Source organism: Falco cherrug, chromosome 8 (assembly GCF_023634085.1).
Source record: "Falco cherrug isolate bFalChe1 chromosome 8, bFalChe1.pri, whole genome shotgun sequence".
NCBI lineage: Eukaryota > Metazoa > Chordata > Aves > Falconiformes > Falconidae > Falco > Falco cherrug.
The window spans coordinates 59332833-59356157 of record NC_073704.1 but is presented as its reverse complement, the minus strand read 5'-3'; the positions used below and the strand labels follow the sequence as shown (position 1 = coordinate 59356157).

Here is a 23325-nt window from a genome sequence, read left to right as displayed (position 1 = left end):
TGGGGCGGGGGGAGCGGAGCGGGCGCCGGGCCGGGCCGGGGGGAGGAACCGGGGAGGGGGAGAGCTCGGCGGGGAGCCCAGGTAAGGCCCGCGGGCGGGGGAGGAGCGGCGGAGGCCGGGGAAGGCCCGAGGGGGGGAGCCCCCGCCATGGCGGGGGCCGGCGTGAGGAGCCGGTGAACGGTCGGCGGCCGCCCCCCTCGCTCTCCGGTCCATGGTGCTGCCCCCCTGCCCCATGGCGGAGTTCGTGGTGCCGCGGCACAGCGCGGTGATGGAACGGCTCCGCCGGCGCATCGAGCTCTGCCGGCGGCACCACAGCGCCTGCGAGTCCCGCTACCAGGCCGTGTCCCCGGAGCGCCTGGAGCTGGAGCGCCAGCAAACCTTCGCCCTGCACCAGCGCTGCCTGCAGGCCAAGGCCAAGCGGGCCAGCAAGCACCGGCAGCCGCCCCCGGCGCCGCCGCCGCCCGCGCCCCCTCCGCCGGCCGCCGCCGTCGCGGGGAGCGCCGACAGGACCGGAGCCAACGGCCTGGACGCCGAGGCGGCGAGCGGCGAGCAGCACGGCCGCAGCAGCACGCTGATCGCGGTAAGCGGCGGGGCCCGGGGGGAGCCGGCGGCCGGCGCGGTTGTGCCCGGCTGGCACCGTGACCCCTCCGGAGCTGGCACCGGGTGGAGGGAGGGCTTGGGGCGGGGAGGGGGGCCGGGGTTGGCGTCGATTTGCGGAGCGCTCTTGCCTGCTTAGTTACAAATTCGCAGCTGATAAGGGCTGTTTTATTTTCTCTCGTCGCCTTTGCGTGCTGGAAAAGTACATAAAAACTGCGGCCTGCTGAGGTGGGAACAGGGGGTGGCCGCCTGTGATGGTTACAGTCATTTAGAGCAGCGCTCCGTGAATTGTGTTTTTGGCTAATTCATCTAAAATGTCCCTGCAGAAACTGTCAGAAATTAATGCTGTGGTGGCTTTGGATTTTTTGTTTGCTTGCTTATGTCTTTAATTTAGGCTGTAGGGGCTTAGTGGTGTTACTTGATAACGATATAATTATTACTGAGGGGGAATTTTTAAGACACATAAAGTGTCCATTAATTCTGGTACGTATTGGAAAGAATTTCAGTGGAAAGGCAGCTGCTTATTTGCCACTCACTCCAGTGGGTGTGAACACTATGGGAATCCCACTCCACCCATTAAAAACTGGCTTAGCTCAAAATCTTAATGTTTCTCTGGCTTCTCTAGCATTTCTGGTTGTTAGGGTATATTCATACAGTCCTGTTTGTATATCAAGATAGCTATTGCTTAACTTATTCTGAGCCCTTTAAATAACACTGCTATGTACTAATGTGTCAGTAATGTAGGTTAGTAGGATAACCTCTTAAAGGCTGCCTGTCTTAATACCTTTCTTCCTTAAAACCAGGTCTTTCTAAATGGTGGCCTGCATGAAAATGATACAGTACTGTACTGTCTTTAAAAGGGGATCCTGGATTAACCTGAGACATTTCTAGGTTAGTGTGTAGATTAAATCATATTTTTAAGGTGGTCTGTGTGTTTGACCAGATCAGAAGGGAAGGAAGATGTGATTCTGTTCTTGGACTTCATTTAGTTAGTTTTTGAAATAGAATAAAGTTAGAGCTTATTGTGCGGATGGGTGTAACTGAACATGAAGTAAAATATTGAAATAGGGGGTGCATCAGTGTCATCTCTCGATGTAACTAGCACTAGGCAGTATGTGTGCAGTTTGTAGTATTTACAAGATGAACTGAAAATGTTATTCAGCTGAATTGTTTCTGTTCTTGCTAATACACATATAAGAATCTAGGGCTTGCAGACTTTTCAGAAGAGTAAGGCAGTGGTGACACAGTTAGAGCACTTCAGATGGTTGTTAAAAAAGGGTGCTTGAGGAAGAGAGGAAACCTTGTGCATTCCTGACAGTGATTCTGTAAAGCTTTCCAGGTAGCTGTTGTTCAGCAGACTGATCTTGAATGTAAACTTGGAGTCATTTTTGTTCTGAATCAACTTGTATTTTGTTATCTAAAGACTTGGTGGGATTTCTGCTTATTTCCTGTCTGTGCTCTAAGGCCTTTTGCGTATAGGGCTCTATCCATTAATAATGCGTATTTTTGTTACACACAGAGCTCTTTAGCATGTCAAATCCTGTTGTTTAAACTGCCACCACAGGTCTTCATATTGATCTTCTAAAAGAAAGATGTCTTTAATTCATTGGTGGTGTTTCTTTTAAATTGCTTTGGATGTGGATTTGACCTAATTAGCGTCCATTATAATGACGACTCTCAACAGCAGTGAGGTTCTGAAATACACTGCACATCTGGGGAAGCCCTTCTTGTACAGGAAGCTGCTGCCAGTGGCCAATTTACACAACAGAAGAGGGTTTTAAGTGTATGAATGACTCCTCCTCGTGCTGGCCTGCTGTTTCCTTCCTAGGATACATGACTCTAAGCTTAATTGCAGCTGCTGATTCATCACCTCGTTACTAGGGTATAAAGTTGGTTTGCTTAGTAATTCAAGTTTTGAAAAACAACAACAAACCTCTGCTGCTAAAATCTGAATTTCTTTGGTGTAAGAGGTACCTCTCTAGGCTGGTATTTTACCTCTAGCAATCGTGTAGCTGTTATCAAGAGCAGGCATGTGCCTTGTATGGGAAGGATGTGGGTTTGGTTTACAATATTCAATAATGTTTGGATGAACACCAAAATTACCTTATTGTAAAATATCCTGGACACATTCCTTTCAAAAGAATGCTGTTAGAGCAGAGAAACATGCATTGTATCAGCTATCACTGCTGTTACGATCCAGAGGTTTCCATGAAGCTACATGTGAATCTTCTCTTGGAAACTGGTAGTTTGTGTTGAAAGTTAATGAAGCATTTATTTTGAAATGTATCTTTGAAAGATAAAACAACTCATGTAAAGGTAAAAGGTTTATGATTTAGCATTCAAGGGCTTGTAGTAGAAGGATGTGAATCTACACTGCCACAAGTGTGGACAGTGGACAATGTGAGCACTCCCAGATGCTATGCTTAAGAGCATCTTCTGCAAATTCAGAAGAATTACAGGGAACAGGATAGCACCGCTGCTTCCTCCTTAATGTCTTGTATGACTTTTCACGTGGCCAAAATCAGATTTTCTCTTCTGTTAGTCTTTTTTCTATGTTAGATCCTGAAGTAGATCCTGAAGTTGGATGGGTCTTGCTTACAAGCAGAAGTAAAGGGTACCTTCTTCCTTTGTTTTCTTGCTAAGCAGCTTTAAAATTTGAGCCACAGAAACCAAAAGAATACGGTATTGGTACAGAAATACCTTGGATGATTTGTGCACCATGTAGGCCTGTCCTTCATTTCAGGAAAAAGATGAAAAACATTAGCTTGCTTTCTTTTTAAATTTTGAGACCATAATCTAATGGGAGATTCAAGTGTTGACATTTACTTCACATTTCTGTTGTTTAAGATGACATTATTAAGACTACATTCGAACTGGAAGATGCTTTATGTTTGGATAATGTATTGTCTGTTGTGTTAATCTTCGATTTTTGAGAAACAGGGAAGTTGGGAAGATACAGGACTTGGTCACTAGAACATTTTTTCCTCTTTGACAGGTTTTGTTTTGAGAAAGTTCGTTTTGATAATGCTGTTTAAATTCTTTGCAGTAGAAATGTTGGCTCCCTTGTATTTCTCTGACAGACCATAATGTAGTGTATCACTGAGCTGAACAGAAAGTGTTTCATTGACATGTGAATGAGGAGAATGGCAAGATCTGGATTTTCATCTCCACTCCTTGTTTTATGATGTGGTTTCTTGGAAGGAGACCTGCTCCCTGTTTCTTACTGGTTGGTTGAATGTCATTAACCCCCTCCCCAGACCAGTTGTTGTGTAGATGGCTTGCTTTGTCTAGGACTGCCTCAAAACCACAAACAACATTTCTGGAATGGGCAGAGAAGGTCTAGTCAGTGGCCTGTCTTGGTAATGCTTTGTATTAAAGCTGAAAAACAGACCAGCATTTATTTGGTAGTGATAGAAGTTTTTACATTAATAATAGGAAAATTCTGATTTAAACAAAAGCACGAAGGAAAAAGTTTAAAAAGAAATTTAAGTGTAAGGAGGGCAACGTAATGTTTATTGGTTGAAAAGACCTAAAGAAAAAGTAAAGGCAATAGATTGCCTGGATTGTACTGACAAGCATTAATGGCATTCCACTAATGAAGCTCTGGCTGGTACACTTAACAATTCAGAAGACCTAATTTTTAAAGTGTAAGCTGTGGTATAAGGGTGTTAAATTGTGAAATTATGTTTTACCACAAAAATAGCAAATTATTTCCACATTATTTATACATAACCAGTATGTGCACTGTAGTCTTGCCACCATTGTTTGTTTTTGCTGACAAGTCTGATAGTTTGCTGCTCAACAACTCCAACAGGTTTTTCTTTGTCTCCTTTTAATTCTATGTGATGTATTGTTGTATGTTTGAAACATTTCCCTTACTAGATCAGTTAGATATGCTGTGATGCTTCCTAAATTGTAAGGATCTGGGAGTGACTGATCTGCTGCTGCTGTTTAAGTTCAAGTGAGGTGGAGGATCCGGCGTTGCAGCTGAAGGCACAGCAGGGTTTTTTTTGATTCAGCAGAACAATTCCCGTAGCCGAAGCTGCCCCCTGTGACTAATGCAGGCTTAAGATATTTATAGACATGCATATCCACAGCCCTTCTTCACTCCAGCAGGCAGCCACCCAAATACAAAAGTCTTCTGGAATGAAAGTAAAAGTCAAAATTAAAATTAGTCCAGCAGTTTGGTTCTGACAACGCAGTGGAATGCAGGAACACATTGGGTAATAAAATGCTTTCCTTGCAGGGGAGTGCAACTTTGGAAGCTGTGGGTAGATGCACAGTAATGGGGAGTTCTTACTATGTTGTGTAGTCAAAATGTTAGGTTTTCTGTCAAAAATTGATGTGCTACAATTTCTGATACTTGCATTGTTGTTCCAGCTTAAAAGGTCTTCATCTTTGTTGCTTCTGTCCTTGGCAAGGCAGGAGAGGAGAATCTGTACTTACTGTATGCTCTGGTTCATGGGAGCTTATATGTGCTGCGATATTACCACTTCCATGGCAGAAAAACAGATATATTCTGTTTTGGTTTTCCCTTCTAGGTGAGAATGCTGGTATCTAGCTAGGAGGCATGTTGGAACTAGATTTTTATTATGTTTCATAACTTAAGACACAATTCTGAGACTGAAATGATAAACTTACTCCAAATAAAATAAAAAAATGTAAAGCTCTGTTGAATCCTGTAAGAATATTTTAATCTCTGTAACAGATGCTTTAAAAGACTAAACAAGAACATTATATGGAGACTGAAAGGCACAGTTTAAGAACCAGATTTTTTTAAAGTTTCATTTCTACCATATTCACTAGGTATTTTTTCAGAAAAAATGCAACTTGCATACGGTTTTTGTTTTTTAATGTATGTATAATTACTGTCTCCAGTTACAGGACTCATAAGTATAAGAGATTACTGGATTTTGACAAAAGTAGTTTAGTTGGCTGTCCTCAGTTTAAAAATTCTGCATTGTGAATGATTTCTTGCTTTCAAGCAGACAATATGAACTAAACTTTTGTGCTTGTTAAGTTCAAATGCACTGAAATGTCATTGGTTTCAGATTATTATCTAAAACTAGTTTCAGGTATTGAGTGTTTCACACTGATGTTTTGCTTTCTGGAATAATCTTTTTCTCTTAAAAAAAACCAAAATCCCAACAAACCAGGCCCCAAAAACACAACATAAAAGAGCAACAAAAAAACCAGAACAACTTTGTTCCACTATTTTGACCAGTGACTGGTGCCTCTTTCCCACCGAGGCAGTAAGAGAGCACTGCACTGGGCTCTGAAGTTGTGAACTCTGTCAGTGCTAACAGCAAAGCTGTAAATAAAGTTTTAAGGCTTTTCAAATTCCTTTTTGTTGGGCTTCCGTGGTAGTTAGTGGACAGCTTTTATGAAGTCTGCCAACTCACCCCTGCAATAAGACCACAATATGGCTGAGCATCATTGTGGTGTAACTGGTGGGTTTAAGACAGAGATTGAATATAATTTATTAAAATTGTTTGTGTGCTGCCTGTTTTCTGATGGAAGCCTCGTTATTTGACTCGACATGCATCCACCTCTGCCATTGTGGTCCGGTCGTAGTCAAGTGTAGTGTGTATGTCCTGTGAATTACATGGTCAGAGGCTGCTTGTGTTGGACAGCCTCTTTTGTTGTGATGGATGACACCTGGGTTTTATCAGTTTTTGTTCCTCACATGGGGAATCCACAGTTATGGCCTGGCTTGCATGTGTGCTCCTGCTAAGTAAGTGTATTTATTATTGTGTTGAGGACTGTCTGTTTTGCTCATGTGAATAAAATGCAGCTCTGATGATAGATGTGGAGGAGTGTCTCTTTGAGAAATGGTATGTCCCGTCTTGGGCTGAAGGACTGAGGCCTGCTTACGTCCCTTTCTTTGCACTGTTCCTGTATTGTTTTAAATACTTTAGTTAAATGCTTTTGGAGGTTTAATACTTTCAGGCCTAAATAGCAGAGGTCTTGGAGGTTCATCTTTTGTTATGAAGCTGAGTAGGCTGAGAAAATGTGGGAATACATTTCTGTATCCTATCTTGTGACAGTGGAAAGGATTGTCTTGTGTTATAAATAAAATTGATTGATTCTGCTGAGGAAACCATAGTCGGCATACCAGAGGGCCACTGTGCCTTACAGAGTGATAGTGGACAATAAAATTAAAGCTAAAGGGATTTTCTTGGTGAGTAGTGAGTTATGCTTTACTTTGTCATGTTTAGTGGTGGAGATTTTTTTTAGTTTTGGCAGAGGAGAACAGGTTTTTCTTGCCCTGAGAACTCTGTTGGAACAGCTTGATATGTAGATAGCTTGCAGTCTGACTTGTATCTCACATGCTTTGTGTTATCCCCTGCGCCCTCCCCCCCCCCAATAATTACTTGGATAGACATAGACAAGTTGGGGGAGAACTGAATCTAATATTTCTTTCTCCGTTAGGAAACCAAGAACTGAGATAGTATGTAAGAAATGCATATAAGAAAGGAATTTCACAAGAGAAAGTTGCATTATTTGCAGAGTACTTACATGAGTGTATTTGGTGTGAGAATTTCAGGTTCTGTTACTCAAAATTAAACACAAGTAAATAGAAGGTATCAGGATATATTTCTAATGGCAGAGGAGAAAGAACCTGTAACTTCTGTCTTCCACAAATTTTTATAGCATTGTCTTGTTTAGAGAGGAAAGGAGGTAGAAAATGGAACACTGTTACTAGGTTAATTTTAAGCCGGTTAGCTGGCTGTATTGTAGGTACTAACTATAGTAGCGTAAATCTCAGTATAGACATACTGCCATAATATCGAGGTACGCTTTTGACTTTTTAATGTTAAAACTGAGCTAGGATGCAAGTGCAGTTGGTAAATAGCTTCTAAAACTCGGAAGTTAAGTGTCCTGGTCATGAACTGAGCTCAATCTTTTCTGATACAACAGAAGATAAGCAGATTTTCTTCCTATCTACATGTCTATTGGCTGTCATGTACAGGTAGGATATCTTTCAAATAATTTTAGGTTTAGCTGAGCTGAAGCAAGGCTGGAAGCAGTCACTCCCAAATTTTACTTCATTAGTGAAGTCATTAAAGTTATTTTTCATCCATTCTCCTTTTTCTGGACAAAGGAATATAGTTCTAGATGAAAGAAGGATTTTGTCTAGAGCAACTGAAGTCAAGATGTCACCAAGAATCAGATATCTGAGCATTATGGCTGTTAAAACTCATATAGATATGAAAGCTCCTATGTATTCTTTCTGACAGAAAGAGCCTGTGATGGATATTAGGGCTCTGTATCTATTTCTGGACTAGCATAACTGTAGTTTATAGGCATGGATGGTTTAATCTTAGACTGGTTAGCTACATATATTGCAAACAGTGTAGTACAGTAGCAAAGACCTTGGGACAGATTGACTTCTAGGATATTTGTCTAGCAACCCAGGTGGGTTTTGCAGCCTGTAAAAGGCTGTGTGCAGTTATAGCTCTAATGCTACCAAAATCCTAGCTGTCTTGAGTTGTCTATATGAATTATAATTACAGCAGTGACCCCAGTGGGCATATATTCTGTTTTAATATAGACATTTGCTTCAGCTATGAGAAAAATATGTTCAGTGTACAAAACTAAGTTGTTACTTGTATGTCAGTTTTCAGGGAGTGTGTTTTTCCCTAATGATTTAGAATTAAGGAGGATCCATTCCTAAACTTTGAGTGATTGACTCATCATATGACCTTGGGCAAGTTAGTCATCCACCTTGAGCTTTGGTTTTCCCAGTTGGAGTATTAAGTAAACAATGAGAAACTTGCTGAAAGACAAATGTTGTGATTGAGTTGAGGCTTCCTTGCTTTCTGTTGTTTTGCCTTTTTACAAAGAAGTAGATATCCATTATTCTTTCAAGCCAGTATTTGAAATATTCAGTCTAGATCTGCTACTCCAAGCTTAGACCTACAGCCTCCTCTCCAAATTTATACCTCACCTCATCCTACGAGGGCTTCTGTTGATGTCGCTACTCTGCTGCAACTTCCATGAACCATGTAGAAGGTCACAGTCTCCTGGGAAGCTGTAGTCTGTCCCTCAGATAAAAGGACTTTGCTGCTACCTATGCAAGTGTTAAACAAGTAGTGTGTGTGGTTGGTTTTTTTCTGAAGATCAGCTAACTGTAGACTGTTAAAAAAAAATTACACCAATTAACTGTGAACCGGTCCTTCTGTCCTTAAATCAAAGAATGCTGTTGCCCAGGCAAGTGCTGCAAAATTCTTCTCATAATTTATGCTGGCTCTACATACAACCTCTTGCTCAAGTGCTGAGATCTTGAGGTTTCCCCTGTTTGTTCTTTGATGAGACAGTTTTCCCCAAGGGTTAGTGGACTCTGTTGTGGAGACTGGAAGTAATATTAAAATAAGCATACTTGTCTTGAAGTTTGTTTAATGAGCTGCTTTTCTGCCATCTGAAAGGACTGTCATTCAGTGAACCACACTTCTGAGGGGTGGCTTTTTGTGGGGATTCTCCTCGTGTGTCCTGCTGAGATGTACAAAGGCATCTCGTACAGGTCAGGGGAGCTGATGGGAGCTTTCCCTCTTCAAGCACACTACTCTGTTCAAACAGTGTCTCTGCCCTACAGGTTTGTCTGCATTGGTGTAGCTTTCCAGCACAAGCAAAGCACAACTTCTTTTACAGAATGCACCTGAGGGAAGGAAAAGCTTATAGTCATCTTTGATGTGTGCATGAATTCTGTTTTCAGATGTTTTTGAGGTCAATGGAAAGAACTTTTGTATTTGAAAGAATGCTGCCAGGAAAGAGAAGTTGAACAAAGGCTCTCAAGCTCTGGTTTTAAAACCGTTGCTGTACCCTCTGGTTGCTTCTAGGTGGCACTACAAGTAAAATAATACGTGCATTCACTAGCTATGAGAAGCCAACAGTTGAGCTGGTTGGGGCTCTGGTGATCATAGTGCAAAGAGGAGCAGCTGGCAAGTGCTCCAGGAGAAAGGAGAAAAGGAACAAACTTACTCTGCTGTGATGGAATTGACTGAACTCTGAATTGCATTTTACATAAGTGTGAAACAGGGGTCGCTTAGTGGAAAAACTTAGCGAAAAACCAAAGAGATAATTGTGCACAAAATTTACATGTATATATAGTTCTTCTCTAAAAACTATAATCACAAGGGAAGTGGTTCTCATTTTCTTTAAATATTTAAATGTGAGACTGCTTTCTAAAGCAATCTTATAGAACAACTATGCCATGTTACATGGGCCAAAAAAAATACAGGGCTTTGTTCTCATCTAAAATTTGAATCATAACATTCTTCGAATATTTTTTTTTATTTTGAGTAGGAAACATCATAATATATTCCAGTTCCCAGCTATTTCTCAACTTCTTGTTGTTGTGAAAGTATATGGCAGGTTTGGTTTTGTTTGAAGGAGGGGGCTCTGATTGTACGTAATTTTGGAAGTTTACCCAAAGAGATGGTAGTAAGGAAGTGATCTCATGTGTTGACTTGTAAAACAAATATTATCAGAGCAAAGATTTAACCTTTTTTTCCTAAAATGTTTTATGCAGAGCTAGACAATGTTTTGGTAAGAAGTAAAATAACTAAAACCTTCCTTTTTTTTCAGCAGCTCCATGAGACTGTGAAAAGAAAGCTTGATAGTGCTGCTTCCCCTCAGAACGGAGACCAGCAGAATGGCTATGGTGATGTGTTTTCTGTGTCCAAGAAACTACGTCGTGATGATGGTCTTGGTGGAGTGAGTGGTTCGTCCAATGGAATGCCCCCTGTGTCTCCGCTCCATCATCTTGACAAGAAATCTGGCAGTGGAGATACTTTACAACTTAATGGAAAACATTCAATGGGGTTAGACGGCATCAGCAAGAAGTGTCTTCCAGATTCCAGCCTGCACATGAATGGAGGTGGTGATGCTGATGACTCATTTCCTCTGAGTTTGAACAAAGAACTGAAGCAGGAGCCCGTAGATGATCTTCCGTGTATGATTGCTGGAGCAGGGGGATCTATATCTCAGAATAACTTGATGCCTGATCTTAATCTTAATGAGCAAGAATGGAAAGAACTTATTGAGGAGCTTAATAGATCAGTGCCTGATGAAGACATGAAGGATCTCTTTAACGAAGACTTTGAAGAGAAAAAAGATGTAGATTCTTCAAATTCAGCTGCACAGACTCCGTTGCCACAAGATATTAACATAAAGACTGAGTTTTCCCCAGCGCCCTTTGAACAAGAACAGATGGGATCTCCCCAGGTTAGATCTACTTCTTCAGGTCCGGCATTTATTGGTGCTGCTTCTGTACCTGTAAGTGCTGCTTCTCCAGCAGTTGGTAGTTCTCAGGCTATGTTTCAGCCTTCCAGTCAGTCAATGACTGAAAATCCTAATCAGCCCATGATGCAGGCATCAAACCACTCTCAGAACGTCCAGAGGCCTCTCCCCAGTGTGTTGTTACCTGGGAAGGGTGCAGGAAGTGCCAAAGAAATGTCTTCTGCTCATCAACTTCAGCAGATTGCTGCGAAGCAGAAGAGAGACCAGATGTTGCAGAACCAGCAACAAGCTTCACAAGTCCACCAAACAAATCAGATGTCTACGTGGCAACAGTCTGGGCCTTCTCATAGCCCACTGGCTGGCCCATATACCATGGAAAATCCCACCAGCCCATCAGTTTACCAGCCAGACTTCAACAATCAGAAACTCATGATGCCTAACATGGGAAATAAAAGCTCACCGAGAGCTGGAGGCAATTACCATGTGAACATTTTGGGTCATCAGCAAAACAGTTTGAACCAGAACCCTGTGAATAGTCAAGGCTCTATGCTAGACTATGGGAACACCAAACCTCTTTCACATTACAAAGCAGAATGTGAACAGGGGGTTACAGTACCTGGTCAAAACAAGACTCCCATGTTGGCGTACATACAACAGCGCCAGCAGCCACCGCTGTCTCATGTGAGTGATGACCAAAATGGGATGATCCTGTTGAAACCCAAGTCTGGAAACATCGCCTACCGGCTACCGCACAGTCAGGTGAATGTTCTGGTTTTTGTTACTTTTGTTTAGCAGCAGATTTAAGGTTTTGCAGGAAGGTGCTGGATAGGTAAGCCTGGAGTACAATTTACTTGGTATTTTTTAAAAGTAGTTGCCACATGATTTTAAAGAAGAAAATGCTCTTATGCAATAAGCTGAGACAGGAATCAAGAACTCTGTTTTCCACTGGGGGCAGTTTTCAATACTTGGTTCTAGGTCATGTGGTAACGTGTGATTTCCAGCTTAATATACTTTGTGGGCACCAGATTATGTCACACTTCATAGAAGCTTCTGCTTACAAAGATAAATAGATGCTTTGTAAACTTTTGCCTAAAATAACTCATATAAAACTGTAGTGTTAAACAGTGTTCTCAAAGAAGCTTTGATTTCTTTACCTCGTTTTTAGTCCCTGCTTGTGTCAGAATTGGCTTACTATAAAAAGACGTGCCTTTGGTTGCTACTTTTTTGAAGAGAGATGGGAGTAGGGGCTGCATTCCTGATGTCTTGAGTGTTCCTTGGGCCTTTTCAGATCTAAGAATTTGTTACTGGTTAAGTCTCTGGGGATTGGGGAAGCATGAGATTGGAGAGAAATATATCTTTAAGAATGAATAATAGTAGTATTTGTCTGCTTGAAGCAATATGCCTTAGGGTTTCCTGTAAAGGAAAATTCCAGATGGTGCTGCTTTGCCTTATATATAACTGATACTACAGGTATGCTGCAGGTGAAAATTTATGTACTGGATGGAGGTATAGACTTGTTGGGATTCTATAACATGTGCCCGTGATGCACATATTAGAGGGCTTGTTGTAAAAAAAAAAGGTCTTTGTATAAGGATTAAAGCCCTTGTAGCAAAAGTTGCTGGAGATCCAACTCTAGTTGTATGTTCTCTCAACAAAACAAAAAAAGCTCTGATCAGTCCGTCATAAAGACCACACTGATGTCCAAATAAAAATCTGAGATGAATGTGTGCTTCGTAAGGCACAAAAAAATTTTAATCTGTTACTTCTGCCAGTTTTTAAAGAAACTAACAACATTTTGAAGGAAGAAGGAGAAAGGATAGAGATGATTGTGTATGTCACATCTCCCCCTCACTGAAAAACAAGAGGGTGACCTTGCATCTACACTGTCACACTTGCACTAAATTAACAGAAATAATGATGACACTTGTGGAGAATTTCTTAAAAGCTTGCATGTAGAACCACTTAGCACAGCATTACCTATATTTGGCTCATGATTTCTTATGGAACGGCAGAGAATGAGAACCAGCAGCAGAACACATTAGCTGAATTCGAAACTTGAAAGTAGTATTTGTTTGTGTAATTAGAAATGAGACTGAACTGTGCTTAAAAATTTTACAAATTGTCAAATTTCAAATAGATTTGTCTGTGCAAAGAGGACCCTATCACATCTGGAATGATGATCTTTCCATGTTAGTTTTGCTTATCACAGGTTCTGATATAAAAAAAAAAAAAGCAGGCTTATGAAAAATAAGTAACAAAAGGCTAATCTGTAGTAGGACTTTCCTCTGTGGAATATGGAAATCGTTGGATTGCTGTAAGAATGAGAAGACCCATTTTGATCAGTCATAGCCTTCTTCCCCTTCACCTGCAAATAGTAAATACTCTGATACTATAAAAAGCAACTTTAGGAGGTGTGGCATGAACACTTGCTGAATTAAATGTTGACAGAAGAAGCAGGATTTAAATAAATGTTTTGTATAATGAAAATGTAAGGTGTAGTGTTTGAAAAGCTGCTACCAACGTAAGCTGAAGCTGGTGTGTTTGAAGTGCCGTTTGTAACTGGTGCTGCTCCTCTGGCTGAGCAGAAGCACGCAGAACTATACTCACCTGTTTGAGCTGGACTTTGGGAAGCACTTGGAGACTGAAGTTAAAGCCTCTATTCCTGAACGGTGTGGAGCTTCTGACCTTAACTCTGAACTGTCACTTCTGTGTCTGGCACTTTATGGATGGGGTTTTGTCTGTCTTTAATTAGCTGAACTGGAAACTGTATCACACTTCACCTTTTCTGTTAGAAGCTTCACAGGTAAAGAAACTGTTGCATAATGATGGCAAAATAAAAGGAACTGATCTAATTTTTATTAAATAGTGTAAATGCATGAATAAGGAACAATTGCCGATTTCTGTTTTTCTGAGTTGTGTTAGTGATTCCACCTCCCTCTGTAGACTTTGTTTATAAAGTCTCTCTTCCTTATCCTGTAAAATGATAAAAATAATACAAATCGTGATCATCACCATCAAAGTGCTTTTGATGTAATGACAAAATTTCTCAATTCTGGAGGGCTAGCCTCTTCCTGTAACTCATGTCACTTTTTGTATATTCTGCAGGATCAAAACCCTTCTCCTAATGTTCCTCGTGTTCCTGTTTCTGTTCCGGGCCCTGGCGTGGGTGCCCAGGCTCCAAACGTCTCCATGGCAGGTAACCACAGCAACTCACCTTATCTCAGCAATCAGCAGCAAGCAGCAGTGATGAAGCAACACCAAATGCTGATGGACCAGCAGAAGCAGAGAGAGCAGCAACAAAAGCACTTGCTTATGGAGCAACAGAAGCAGCAATTCCTAATGGAACAGAGACAGCAACATCTTCTGGCAGAGCAGGTGAGGGGCCAGCAGTCTTTTTCTTTGCACTGATTTGCTTTGGTGGACGAAACAGCATTTGAGATTTTATCGAACAGTTATCACATTACAAAATAGGGAACGGGAATGTAAACTACAAGGCACTTTGATATCATAAGTATAATAGTGGTTTTGTGTTTCTATAAAAGCAACCCAAACATGTGGCACTTCATTGCTGAGACTTATTTTTCCTGTTGTTACAAGGCATTGTGGTGAATGAAAAGAATAGGTAGAATTGAGTAGTGTGAAATACAAGACAATACCTACATGGGGAGAATGTATCATACCCACAATGGTGTAATTCTTTGTGGAAGAAAGGCAAATGGAATCAGAGCAAAAATAAAAGATAAAGTTGGGTTACCATTGATGTGTTCTGTTAGAGCTTTAAAAATCTGGAAGCAATGAGAAAGGGACTCTCTAAGCTCATTGTGCCTTCTGCCTTTCTTCCTTGTGATATCCACACCAGTTCATGTTTCGAATCTTAACACATCTTTCACTTTGTTATTTGGGGAAAAATCTGCATCTCACTTGCATCTTATCTTGCCAAAATAATTTAACTGCTATCCATCAGACTGCAGAAAGCTGCTTTAGCCTCTTGCAGGGAAACAGGCTCCTTGTGTGAACCTTTATAACCTTTAAACCCTGCAACTCTAAAGCTGTCTTTACATTTGGTATTCTTAATTTTTTCGCTTTTTTTCTCTTTTTGTTTTGTTTTCTTTTTCCTTTTTCTGAGCTGGATTCTGGAGCTTTTGGTTTCTCTCAGAACTATGGCATCTCTTCTTGGCTTCTGTGGTCAGCCTCTTTCAGGTTTGACTGGTCCTACAAGCAGCAGGTCCTTTCTGTCAAGCAGCCTGCTCTCTTCATTCCTCTGCATGTCTCAACAAATTCTTAGTTGTAGACATTTCAAAAGGATGGTAGTAACATGTATCTGCCTATTAGTCTCTCCTTTAAAGACTTACTGCTTGTGTCTTTACCCCAGTACTCTTAGAAGGGAATTTCTGTCCCCTTCTGTGCTGCGTAACTTTTCAGATAAGTAGGTAGTTGTGCGTTGTATCACAACTTAGTTATCTCAGAATTGCAGTCTGGCTGAAGATACCTGTGGAAGAAGAGCCAGAAATAATGTGCTTGGTATGTTTCATATTGTAAAAGCAGCCTGTTGGCTGTTTGCACTGTGAGGATCTCTGAACGCACTATTGGTGCATGCATGTATATACACTCGACATTTCCCTCAAGGCTTTAAATTTCATAGTCCCCAAAAGTTTCTTAATAGAAAATATGCTCGTTTTATTTTTCAAATGATTTTATCATAAAGTGGTAGGGGTTGACTGCTCCTTTGGAGAGGCAAGGTTATTTTCAATCATTAGTAGGGTTTGTTTTGATTGATTGCTGCATTGTTCAGAAAATGGTGTTGAACCATGATTACAAAACTTGTATAGCTTCTGTTATAAACTTAGTTCTGCAGTTTTCCATAATCTAGGAAAACCTGTAGTATGTAAGAATTTGCGTTTGTGTTTATTTTTTCATTTTTGAAAACAAGGGCTAAAAAAAATCTACATATTCAGTATTTACTTTTCTGTGTAACATTGCTGATATTTATGACTTGTAATTCTATTTAATTCCTAAAGAGAGATCTAAAATAAGTTGATCTGGGGGTAAAGAGCAAAAAAGTATATGTGAATTTTTTTATACACACTCACTTTTGCTCTTTTTGTACCTGTTAGTGTCTTCAGAGTATTGCTAAGGATGTCTGATTAAAGGACTAATATCCCTGATTTTCAGTTTTTTAAAGGCTTCAGACGTGCATTGCAGTAACTTCTGTTGCCCTGCTGTCTCTGAGTTCCTGGTCTTGTCACTTACCAGAATAAATTGTCTATGTTTGAACCTTGAGAGCAAAGGTCTGAAGTGACTTTAAGGTAGCAGAAACCCATTCAATTACCAGCTCCGCATAAAAGTATGCAGATAGCTTGTTTTATCCATGATAGTCACCCTTGGAAGAAGCTTGACTTGCTTTATAATTGTCTCACATTGGAATTTCCTTAGGAGAAACAGCGGCAGCAGCAAGAGCAGCAACTGCAGCGGCATCTGACTCGACCACCTCCCCAATATCAGGATCAACCACAGAATCCATACCAGCAACAGGTTGGACAGTTCACAGGTAAGTAAACGTGGCAATTGAAATAATGGCTGAAAAAATATCAGGAGCAGCAAATAAGGTGTCTTCAAACTTCCTGGACTGTATAGCTTTTAATTAATTTATTACACCATCTGTCCATTTCACTGCACCTTAAAACTTTTAGACCTGTACTCTGATTCAGTTGCAAATTAACAGCTTCCCCTGTCCCAGGTATGTGGGACAACTTAAACTTGTGATCCTTAATATTGCTTTGGAAATGGATAAGAGTCTGAAGTACCTTCATTGTTCTGAAGGCCTTTTTATAATACCATTTCCCTTTACAGCTTGGAAATTCTCCTTAACTTCTTCATATATTAGGATTCTTTATTTCCTGATGCCTAACATCACTACTGCTTGCATCTATCACAGGCCCTCATTAAAGAAAAATAAGTGATGTATTATGTCTTTCATCTGCTAGGATGAATTTAAAATTCTCCAATATTCTTATCCCTGCTGTCCTTAGAAGGGAATGCAGTTTGATTTCTCTTCAATACATGTTAGTGTCCTACATGTTTTTTTTGGTAGGTGAAGCAGCTTGGTATGTCTTTAGTGTTTTAATGCTGATAAATAAAAGATGTTGTAACTGTTAAGCTGAAATAGCTTCATGAATATGGAAGAACTAGAGAACAGTAAAAACTCATCTCCTTACCTGAAAAATCCTTACTTAACAGGGCATCAAGAAGCCACTTGTCTTTTTTCGTAAACCTAGAGTACAAAAAAGTGCTTATTCCCTTCACATTGTATCCTTAGTCTCTTATGTTCTCACAGAAATAAATACTGAAGGGAAAATATGCAAACAGAAGTATGATACCCTCATTCTGACAGTGTTCGTGACTATGCAGTGTCTAGTAGAGCTATGACTGGGTTTTGTTACTTAACTGAAAAAACTTGATACCAATACAAAAGGATTGTGTTAACAGTGTGATCAGTAGCTTCCTTCAGATATTGCACTGAAACTTTTTTTTTCTCCCGCTACTTTTCTAAAGAAATACAGTAGTGTAGTAGTTAGAGTATGTTTTGCTATAGTGAGCATCAGTAGTATTAAACCAATTCTTTCCTTGTTATGATGATTGTAACTATTTTTTGCATCTTAATTCCTGGTATGTGTGCTACCTCTTCACTGTGGTGGTCTAGTAAGACTGTTCCCCCATGCGTCCCACCCCTCCAACATTATTTTTTTTTTATGGTGTTCTTTGTTGATAATTAATTCAATATAGTTTGAATTATATTTGAGTTAAAAAATCAAATTAATAATAATGGAGAGCCAATATTCCTCAGTTATCTTAAAATACAAAAAAAAATCTGCAGCTTGCTTTTTGATTTGGAAGTAGAGAAAGTACTAGTGTAGGTAGGTTTCCCATGGTCGACTGTAAGAAGTAGAGGGGATTATATGCATTACACTTCAAAGTGCTTTTCTATTTTTTTGCTTTAAGTAGGGGACTCTTTCTTCTACAGGAAGAAACTTTTTGCTGAGAAGACATACTTCTGCAAATAATCTTGCATGTTTATCAGAGTTGCATATTAACATAGCAAATATGTCATTGTGGAATTCCAAGATACTTGACCAAAAATTTCTGAAAACTATACAAAATAGAAGAAATTTCTGAAATTGGGAAAACACAGGACTAGAAGCCCTACAGTTGTACCATAAAAGATATGCAGTGTATGCATGGAATAACTGACAATGTGTGTGTGCAGTAAGTGGTATTTTTTAACAGTCTAGCAAATTGTGCATGCACTTCAAAGTATGTGCGTACCTTTGTTCAAAGAAATATTGGATTCCTGCCTTTAAAGTCTAATTGTTTTTTTTAACCAGTGATGCCAAACTCTTAGAAGTGGTGTTCAGATCTTTTAGGACATTGGCATATCTGTGTTTGAGATCAAGGTGGAGGTACTAACTGGAGCAACAACTGACACTTTAATTAAAATACTGCTGCCTGTGTGTTGGTTGCATAGGCTGGTCTATAAAAATGCAGCTGCACCTCCATTCTGGATTATAGTGTTTACAAGCCTAGCTTGGCTCTGGTTGAACCAGGGTATTTAATGTACAAAATATCTATTTGTATTTCAGGGTCATCTTCAGCCATGCCTGGGGTCAGTAATTTAGGACAGTCCAGCTCCAGTAGTCCACGGATGTTTCCTCAGACCCAGAACATGATTCAGATGGGACCTGGACATGCTTCTGTTCCTCCACTCCAGTCAGGTTCCAGTCAGCAGGATCGGGGGGTGACTCAGTATGCCAATATGCAAAACATTCAGCGAGGGGGATTATACAACTTGGCGTCTGGTATGACACAGATGGTTCCCCAGCATGCAACTCAAAGTGCCAATGGACAGCCACCGATGCAGAGACAAGGCAGCTTGGGCCAGGGTGCTGCTGTTGCTGCTGGGTATGGGCAGAATACCTTAGCAAACTCCAGTATTTCTCAGCAGCACAATAAAGGTGCACTGAATCCAACCTTATCTAAGCCACAGATGGCAAGAGTACCAGCTGCTATGGGGGCTCAAAATCCATCCTGGCAACACCAAGGTATCCCTAATATTAACAACCAGACGCAAGCAAACAGTGGCTTAGGACCATTTACTGCCAGCTCCTCCTTCCACATGCAGCAAACTCACCTAAAGATGGCCAACCAACAGTTTGCCCAAGGAATGCCTCAGGTAAGCCTAAGCACCAGCAGACCGATGACCTCCATGAATGCTGCAGTCTCTGGGCAGATGTTGTCGTCATCTTTAGGCGCACAGCAGCGGACAAACCCACCGACGCCGCAGCAGGTACCCTCACAGCAAGTCTTGCCTGGCATGAACCAGACTGTTCCAGACCTGAACGCTTTCAACCAGAATCCAAATCAGCAAATGCCCAACAGAGGTAATCTGCACTGTAGTCAAGGGTACCCTGTGAGGACAACCAGTCAGGAGCTGCCTTTTGCCTACAGTGGCCAGTCGGGCAATAATGGACTTCAGAACTTAACTGGTGACACAGATCTGATAGACTCTTTGCTGAAAAACAGGACTTCAGAGGAGTGGATGAATGATTTGGATGAGTTGTTAGGAACTCATTAAAATGGGGCCCGGGGGTGGGGGATTCTACTTTTTTAATTATTTCATGAAATAGAAACAACACTTGGACCAAAAAACCTGTGGCATTGAGGAGACTTGCAGGCATTAGAGGTAAATGGTTGGGAAGGGGACTGGAACTGCTTCTCAATGGGTGTTGATACATGGTAATGGCACACCAAGCAGGTCTGCAGGAGTAGTGTGCTTTATCTTGGTGTCTCTATGGAGTCGCACACTTGAACAGGTCAAAAAATACTGTGCGTGTCCTAGCCAGCCTTTCAGAAATCTCACTTGCAGTGTTCTAAAATTAATTTTTTTTAATTATTTAAAAATAAAACAGAATTCCGCAAAAATAGTGCAGAAAGAAAGCAAATAGTTGCACAAATTGTGTTTAGGGCTTAGTCTCTTGCAGCTGTTACTTGCAATAATTATTTGTTCATAGCTGGAACCTGACTTTATTTGAGAAGAGGCTGTATGCACCTGAGTACGCTTGCAAAATGTTTTGAATTGTTTCTTTTCCCCATTGCTGAAGCATGTGCCTGTACTCTCAATAAGCAAATGATATTTCACAGTAAATATTTCTAGATGCTGGTAATAGATGAAAGAAAGTATTAAAACCTGGCCAGTTAGTCTAGGTAGTAGTCATCTTAATAGATTGTAGTCTTCTAAGCTGCAGTTTGCACTCTGTTGTAGAGAGGCACAGTTCTTGGCTTATGTGTTTAAAGGGGGAATTTCTTACAGGAGAACTTTTAAACTATAGTAGGTTTAACATGAATTGTAAAGCCATTTACTTTGCACCTGTTTCTTCATAACTTATTTCCAAAGGTAGTTGTATTTAAATGAAGGCTTTGCTTCATGACAGCTCATCTAGTTTTCTTTGTTGTAAAAAGTAAAACTAACTTTTGTGATCAGTTCATTCCCCAAAGTTAGCAATGACACACTGAGCACAAGACTTTGTCACTTCAGGATAAAAATGAGAAAACAAGAATTTGGCTGAGAAGTGGAAAGTCCTTATCAGCAATAATAGCACAGGTAGCCGGGAGAATACTTACATCAGGGTTGCTCCAATATGGAAGTCTCCCCCTTTAAATACTTTTTTTTTTTTTTTTTAAATATTGGGTTACAAGTTCAATAATCTTTCTATAGACTGGTGGATTTACTTCTTTAATATCCCTTGAAGCAGATGCTGGTTCCTCAGCTCAGCCCAAGGAGACCTGTTATCCATATGTTGAGGTCAGTCCCAGAAAGGACAAAAACCACAATGGGAACAGTCAGTGTTCCAAAGTCTTTACTGTCTACCAAAAAAAATATCCCTTATCCACCAACAAACCACCTTGCCTTAACCTTTATTTTAAAATGAAAATAAAGTTGAAAGCTTTTTTTTTTAAATGCACAAATACCTCTTCCCTTTCTAAATCCACTTTTTTGGAAAACTTTAAACTTTCTAACGAAACCCAGCATTGTGATTTAAAAGCAATTTCCTTTAACTCAGACTGGCTTCTTCAGGAGTTTTCTGCACTGCAGAGATGAGCGAGAGAGGGTTTTTTTCCAGAGTGGGTGAAGGGAAGTGAAAGTTAACATTGATTTCAAAGAAGGAAAATATTTTACTGTATCTGCAGCTCCTTTATGAGACAATTTGCACTTTTTAAAACTGCTTTTTAACACTAATACTTTAACCCTTTCCAAATATGCATGGAACATTGTTTGTCCAGCACACTTACCTAGTGTGGATGAATTACGCTCTGTTGAACAGATTTGATACTGTATCATGTTGAACTGTTGGTGAAAGATATGCATTGATCAGTGGATCCCACCATTGAATAGTGGATAAAACTTCGCTGAAGCAGATTTGATCCCTTGTAGAGCTTTTGGAAAAAAAAAACCCATAAAGATTTATCTTTGGATGGGAAGAGGAAGGTGTTAGTGACTTTGGTTGTTGACACTTCTGATATTTTCTAGAATAAGTAGTTGAGATGCAAATAACCAATGCTAACTTTCCTTGTACTGGCAATCTAAGAAAAGAGCCAGTGAGTTTGGTTTACTAGTAAGTTAAACCAAAAACTGGTCCAAGGTAAGTGTCATTAGAAAAGTATAGATATAAACTAGCTATGGCAGGGGGAGGAGTGTTGCTGTATTTTTATTTTTAAGGGTTAACTTTGCACCAGTGTGCCTTCCCTTCCTGTTGGGGGTGCTTGGGACCTCATAATTTCAAGTGACATCCTTCAGTGTCACTAGTTTTTTCTCCCCCGTACAAACACTTGAGAGAATAACAGGGTAGTAGGATTCAACTTTTCTTTCTTCCCTGTTTAGGTTGTGGTGAAATCTGCTACTTTTTGCAGTAGGTTTTGCACACGGGCTTTGTTCTGAGTAAATCAAAACACAATCCATCCAGTTGTGATTTCTTAATTGGAGGAAAAGAACATCTGCTGTTTGCATTATTACTACCAAAAAGGCAATCCAGATACGTGTCCAGGAAAAAGCAGATGTACTCTTTCCTCCACTGTTTCTGGAAGCTAAGGTGGATATTGCCCTGCTTGACCAGAGGGTTTGTTCAGGAAGGTACCTAGATTTGATGACAGGGCCTTCGCATGGTACTGTTGAAGTAAAATTAAGTGTGATTCTAGGCAAACTGGCTTATGATGCCCATTGGTCTTCATATGTGAACAGGATCCAAACAGCATTTAACTTGATAGAAGAAACAGCCCTCGCTTCTGGTTTTGGTCCTTGTCCACGTGATGCAATCAGGCTGTTGAAAATACGGTATCCCTGTAACAAAGTTGAAACAGTTCAATGGAAATGAAAATACGGTTTAGGTGTACATAGGTGCATGGGTAGGGCTGGGCTTTGCCTTTGTGCCCTTTAACGTGTAGCTGTTATATATGCACTTGGGCTTTCCATTTGCTGCAGCTTCAGAGCAATAAGATGTATCTCCCCTGAACTGTACCTGGCCAGCCGTCCATGGCTTTATTTATAAACTGCGGTTTTGGTTAGGTAGGAAAGGTGAGAGTGTCACTGTGCAACATCCACTGCCTTCCAAAAACCACGATTCAATTGAAAAGGGTGCTCAAAATTTTGTTATACACATTTCCTTTGTGTAAATAAATGTTTACAATTTTATATTAAAGATTTGAATAAGAGTTAGATCTTCTGACTGTATATTTTTTACTTTTTATAGATTTAAAAACTATAATTCTTTATATATGTGTTCGGGGGTATTATGGTAAGTTTTATGCTTGTAAATGGAGAACAGTTGAATTTGATGCTAACCTTTATGAATTTTTGTCATTGAAATGTATAAAGAGTCCATTAATCCCCTTATTCTTTTACTACAATTACTGGTGCACACCAAAAAGAAATCCTTCACTTCTGTTTTATCATTATAAAATAAATATTTTGCTAGTGTATTAAACATACATGGTGTGACTTTATACATTTGTGTGAGCTGAGAAGAGTTCAGCATTGCTGTTCTGGAGAGATGGTTCCCTTCATCCCAACACACACTTTCAGTCAGCCTGTCGCTAAGGCTCAGGTTGTTCTGCTGCGTCTTACCAGTTCTTGCAGTTTCAGAGCGTCCGTTTAAACAGGCCAAAACTGGATAAAGAGGCTGTAGGAGAGTTTACTTCAAAAACAAGGCTTTACGCTACACCCACTGCTTCTGGACTTGTTTTTTAATGCAGCTTAATGCAGCAGTAGGCCTTAAGCTGGGAAATACAGCTGCAGAGGTTGTTGTTAGTAGTGAAAAAGATGTTAATACGTACAAAGATTTCACATGTGCAGAATTGCAGAGTTCCAGAAATATACTCGGATTCCCTCAAAGTAACAGGCCTTAGAGGTTCAAAGTGGTTTCCTTACAACTTGTAAAA

General features: G+C 40.3%; 1 protein-coding gene across 2 annotated transcripts; it reads left to right on the top strand.

Moving 5' to 3' along the window:
* Positions 1-17: 17 nt before the first annotated feature.
* Positions 18-22875, top strand: MAML1 (mastermind like transcriptional coactivator 1). 2 transcript variants are annotated; one of them, XM_055718475.1, is made up of 5 exons: positions 18-580; positions 10186-11598; positions 13945-14214; positions 16273-16387; positions 18477-22875. In XM_055718475.1, the coding sequence occupies exons 1-5, from the start codon at positions 212-214 to the stop codon at positions 19466-19468; spliced, it is 3159 nt and encodes a 1052-aa protein (XP_055574450.1). In that variant the 5' UTR covers positions 18-211; the 3' UTR covers positions 19469-22875. The 2 variants fall into 2 exon arrangements, with proteins under 2 accessions (XP_055574450.1, XP_055574451.1); XM_055718476.1 differs by having other exon boundaries at positions 74-580; positions 10189-11598.
* Positions 22876-23325: the final 450 nt, after the last annotated feature.

Excerpts from the sequence above, each read along its gene's own strand:
- MAML1 (XM_055718475.1), top strand. The coding sequence starts at position 212 with ATGGTGCTGCCCCCCTGCCCCATGGCGGAGTTCGTGGTGCCGCGGCAC. Across the intron at positions 581-10,185 it reads GCAGCAGCACGCTGATCGCG|CAGCTCCATGAGACTGTGAA; the intron begins GTAAGCGGCGGG and ends CTTTTTTTTCAG. Across the intron at positions 16,388-18,476 it reads ACAGGTTGGACAGTTCACAG|GGTCATCTTCAGCCATGCCT; the intron begins GTAAGTAAACGT and ends TTTGTATTTCAG.